Source organism: Austrofundulus limnaeus, unplaced genomic scaffold (assembly GCF_001266775.1).
Source record: "Austrofundulus limnaeus strain Quisiro unplaced genomic scaffold, Austrofundulus_limnaeus-1.0 Scaffold526, whole genome shotgun sequence".
NCBI classification, from domain to species: Eukaryota; Metazoa; Chordata; class Actinopteri; order Cyprinodontiformes; family Rivulidae; genus Austrofundulus; species Austrofundulus limnaeus.
Window position 1 is genome coordinate 96,848 of NW_013952928.1, and position 5,438 is coordinate 102,285.

At 36.0% G+C, this 5,438-nt stretch overlaps 1 protein-coding gene across 1 annotated transcript in view; it reads left to right on the plus strand.

Annotated features, from left to right (window-relative positions):
* Window positions 1-1,292: 1,292 nt before the first annotated feature.
* The window catches only part of itgb2 (integrin, beta 2), a 38,699-nt gene continuing 34,553 nt past the window's right edge, over window positions 1,293-5,438 (plus strand). The window contains exons 1-2 of the mRNA XM_014026116.1: window positions 1,293-1,314; window positions 4,583-4,634. Of these exons, the coding sequence (XP_013881570.1) occupies window positions 4,586-4,634 (49 nt within the window). The 5' untranslated portion in view covers window positions 1,293-1,314; window positions 4,583-4,585. The remainder of the gene's footprint in view (window positions 1,315-4,582; window positions 4,635-5,438) is intronic.

Sequence of the window (5,438 nt, forward strand, 5' to 3'; positions counted from 1 at the left end):
CACACACACACACACCGCACTGTCAGTCTGTGTTTGGTCCGCCCACCCCCCACCCCCCAGCACTACAGACTACAGATGTCTGCTTTCACTTACCAGCTGATAGTTTAATATTCTCTCCAAAAGCTACACAGAAATATCCATCTTTTAGTCCATCATTATGGCACCGGTAATCATTTTTTTCTCCCATCTTTCTTTTGTATTGATGACTAAACCTGTTTTCCACACCTTATTTTAGTTACATTGTAACTGAAAATCACACTCGGGTGGGATGCCCCCGGGCAGTTCCTGAGGTGGTGCAGATTATTTTTGAGGAGGACAGTTCTTTTCTCTGTCTCCTCTGTCCATCTCAGAACCCTAGTGGAAACTCTTAACCACTTAAGAGTCCTCTGGAGCAGTCTGAACTTTTCGGGAGAGTAAGAGTGGTTYTTAGACTTAAGAATTTTGATAACTGGCATTTACACTAAGTCTGAGAAATTTTCAGGACTTAAGTCTGAAATTCCACTCTAAGAAGTTTGATAAAGACGGGCCCAGGTTTAAAAAATCATTTGTTCAGTTTGGGGCACTCATTGTGTCATTAGTGGAAGTAAGTAAAGGTCAATTAATGATGATGTTTCTGCTTTTCTTTAGAACAACAGGATCCATCAGCTTCTTGCTAAAGTTAGTCACAGTCAKGAGATGGTTATATACAGTATAGAAATTAGTAATAAGAACATGATGAAGTCACTCGTGTTAGACTCTGACAGGCTGAATGCTAAGTGGGACACAGACATCCTTGCTATTTTGTAAATTCAGTCTTTTGACTTTAGCATTATTGGCTACAGCAGAGGTTCTCAAACTGGGGTCCCAGGAACACCAGGGGTCAGCGAGAGGTATCTTGGGGGTCCTAAAAAAATTTCACTAAATTGTTAATTTGGTTTTTATTTTTTCAATGCATTGAGAACAATGAACTAATAAAACAAACATCATAGACTTAATAAAAATATATATTCCCATGGCATTTAGGGGTTGAAATAACAATAAATTATCTTTTAAAAYAGCATGGGGTTTATGAGGGGGTCCCTGGAATTTTTTTGCCCTTGTAAGGGGTCCCCAGACCCAAATGGCTTGAGAACCCCTGGRCTACAGTACACTGTTGCTCAGAAGAACCCTGTGGCATTTAGCCGTTTATGCATGTTTTTTTTTTTCAACCATCCTTGTTATCTTAAAGACAGTTTTTTGCATCAGCTTCCTGTCTGAAGGGTGGAGTCTGTCTGTGTTAAATAAAGTTGACTGTAGCCGTCAGCCACCCCCCAGGCACCAACCCTCTTGTTTCTGGTAAGTTTGCTTTTAGGTGAATTCTTTTAATCGATCAATTTGATCCTGTATGAATGTCATTAGTTTTATAGTGCGGTGTGAGACGAACAGCACAACAGAAATGGACAGATTGTAAAAAACAGAAACTATATCTGGTTTTTAAATGATTTTCTCTAGATAAATGTCAAACTGTTGAAGTGGGTCACGTTGGAGGGCTGTTTGTTGGTTCCTGAAACTCGTGCCGGATGTTCAGCTACTTTGCCTCTGAAAAGCAAGATGACTGCAAATCATTTTAATTTTAGGCCCTGATGAGAGTTTAAAATGTTTTCTGAAACAATAAACTGTACACTTCAGTTTGTCTTCATGCAGACGTTTTGAATTGGTGAATGTCTAAATGCCGTTCATGTAAATGTAGAATTTTTCATAAGGAGTGTCGGATGGATAATATTACGGCTCTGACTTGCTGTGGTTGCTCTTTTTAACGCTGCATTGTAAAACATTATTTTAGTCTTTCTTCCTGTTTGAGCAGAAGAATGAGTAAAAAGGAAGTTAAAAAGGAAGTTTATTTATTTATTTATTTTTTACAGACTTCTGTTTTTGGGAATCATGACTTCTTAAACATTTAACATTTTTATTTTAATGTAGGAAAATTAATTTAATTTTTTAAAATTGAAAACAGAGCTTGATTCCATATTATTTAGGTGTATTTTGAGGTTTACATCTTATTCCTAGTCTGGAACCATCATCTCTATGTAAATGTCTCACAATATTGTTTGCTAAACTGGCCTGGAGACTGCTCCCAGATAAGCTCTATCTTTTTGGTCTTACTGAGAAAGAGGAAATGCAACAATGAGCTAACACTTTAGCTTCCACTTTTTTTTTCCTTTTATGGTGCAAAGTGGTAGCAAGTTTTGACATCAGCCAGCTGCTTACAGGAACACCATCATTTTCACACACGCCCTCGTTGACTGAACACCACTTCGCTAAAGTTAATCTTTTAAAAAAAACATTTTTAGTTCTACATTTCATAAAGTCATCCGACATGAGTAATCAGTTTCTTGTCCACCAGTCTTATTATGCTTCATACGTTTCATAAGTTGCTTAGTGTGACAGGGCCTTAAGTTTAAACTAGGACTTGTAAATTCAAAACAAACAGAAAAATAACCCAAGTAAAACAACTAGTCTTTTATGTAGATTCTGTGTGATTCCACCATTTTTCTAGGATCAGTATTATACACTGTTGTCTAGAAAAATGTAAATAAATAAATAAATAAATACTGAGTTTTGCAAAGTTAGCCAAAAACTCTAAGACAGGGGTGCCCAAACATTTTCTTTAGGAGGGCCAAATTAAAATCAATCTGAGGGCTGAGGGCCAAATGCATACGTATAATACATGAAATGCAAATACTTCTTAAGTAAAGTTGATTAATTTTTTTTATGATTAAGCTAGCAGCCAGTGTGATGGCCCACATTTTTTAATTTATTTTTTGCTTTTTCAGCCCATGGATGTGGAGAAAATCTGACGTATGCTCAGGCATTAATGGCTCATGGAACTTTTCATAAATTAAAATTTGAGTATTTTTGGTCTTATAAAGCGTGCAAATCTAGATGTGTGCTTACATCTAATCTTAATATATATTGTAATTACTTCAATTTTATGTTGAATATTGAGTTAAATCTACTGCATTCTATTTTATATAGTTGGACCAATGGTTGAAAAGATTAAGTGGAAATATGGTGTTTTTACATAAGACATGAGATTACAACCTATTAGCCAGGACAACTGCTGGTGGGCCAAATCAAATGGCTTGGYGGGCCAATTTTGGCCCGCGGGCCCCACTTTGGGCACCTCTGCTCTAAGAGCAGTTTTCTTGGTGTCAATGCAATGCCTATCCTTGGAGAATACAGTATGTCATTGGTGCTCCTCTAATGTCCAAAAGCGAGGAGGTATGGCTGACCATCCTGCTGGTTCCAGAGATGTTCTTGCAGCATGATTAGAACTGATATGTGATAAAAGAAGATTGGCCACTAGAGAAACAAGCACCTTAGGTAGCCTCCTCCTCCAGGAACTTATCCTCAGTAAAGAGGGTGTTGCTTCGATCAGTTGGTGAAGAAAGAGTTGAGTTAAAAGGCAAAGCTCTTGATTTACTGGTCTGTCTACGTTCCAACCCACACTTGGCGATAGATTCACCAACATCAGCTGTGAATAGTCAAAGTTGAAGATGAACTTGGGTTTTTAAGTCTTTGTTATTAAATGTGTTGTTTAAGGCACAGGGAGAGTTTTGTCCACCTAGTTTTATGAATTTACACATATAAATTGATAAGATCAGAAACCTTTTGTATAATTTTAATATAAACAAATGAAGGCCAAATAATTTTGGTTGAAAGATCAACTAAACATATTTTTACATTCAGGTTTTAGATAGAATATAATTAGATATATATAATTAGAAAATAATATTGTCTATTTTGAAGGGAAACTAATATTTTGTAGAAACCACAAACGAGAAAAATAGAATAAAAATTTGTTCTACAATTTACATAAAATTACATTTTTTATTCTGCTTTGACTTTTTCCATGACATGGTGGACATATTTCACAATTTTCTTGCACAATACGTGTTAGTGAACAAATAAAAACAACAGGAGTTAGACTGTCGTGTATTTCTAACAGACTTGTTGGCCTAACAGGATGAATATGAAGTTAAACAGAACGTCCATAGAAATAATGAAGTCTTAATGACACATTATAGCAACCCATTTCATATTTTCCTTTATAAAACAGTCTCTATTCTGGGAGAAACACAAAACATTCTTCAGTTGAAACAGAAAAGAATAGGTTTATATGGAGCTGGTGATGTTGGATGAAAAACCTAATAATTGTAACAGACATTTCCATGCAGACTGTTAATGGTAAACAGGAATAAGTTTGAATTAATTTCTTTTTTTAATCATATTACAGAAATTATACAATGACATACAGTCACTTGTCGTTAGGCATGAAGCAATTCTTAGCAAGAAACACTGAATTCAGCTGCTCAAAATTATTTTGTGGCCACGCATTACTGTATCATGCTTGTGTTATTGTGACCACAACGTAGTAATGAGACACCGTGCATTTTTTCCCAGCATCACCAGACGAGCTCTATAGGTTCAAAATTAAAATGTAAAATGATGATATTATTGGTATTTTAATGCAAGATCCACTGTACAATTTTTTAAAGGATATATTGACCTGTCACTGTTACCTCTTTGTGAAATACTAACTATAACTGTTTCCTGTCATCAGATCATGGACTGGTGTGTGCTTTCACTTCTGCTACTGTTGATGGGGAAGCATGGTAAGTTTTGTTACAGTAACTGCAAATGAATTTTTTTTGTAAGTAATGAAGAATCGACTGCAGAGAATGCACAAAAACAAAGTTTCCTCTGTGAAATGCAGAACCTCCACCAATACTTTGTACTAAAAAATGTAGTGATTAGTACACTTATACTTATTATAACTAACTGTTATAAGGTAATTCACGGGTTCTTCTGTTTAAGAAAATAAACCTCTCTGTGTGAACATGAGACCACACAAATAAGTCAGACTTCAGTTAGTGAATTCAAGCTGATCTGGCCGTAAACGAGATAATTTTGTTTATGGAATCGAAATAAATCGCTAGTATACAACTTATTGTGAACAATCAAATTTTGTTGAGAGTTAAAGCATCAACAACACTTAGTACGCATCCGCACTAATTAACTGTCGATATGACAACTCTAACAGAAACAGCAGAACTTCAGGTTTAAGGTCTTAATAAACCAGATGTTTGTAGATACATTAAACTTAGATGGCAATGTTTAAGTTTAAGAGATACTGTATAAGGAAAGGAGGATGTTAGCCCTAACGTTTTATCTTATCAATATGTGAGAAAACCAGAACGAACACTYGTATCTCTCAGTCGCGTCAGCCAGAACTCCGGTACGCTAGTTAAAACATTCAGCTTTTTTCTGGAGGGGTCCTGACCGTCAGGTTGAGCGTTTAGGATGTATTCGCAGGCCAGCAAGAAACTCCGGTCAGGTTCCTTACTTCCAGTAAAACTTCCAGTATTTTGATTTCCCTAATTGTTTTGGAGTCTATGTCGAGACTCATGGGTTAAGAT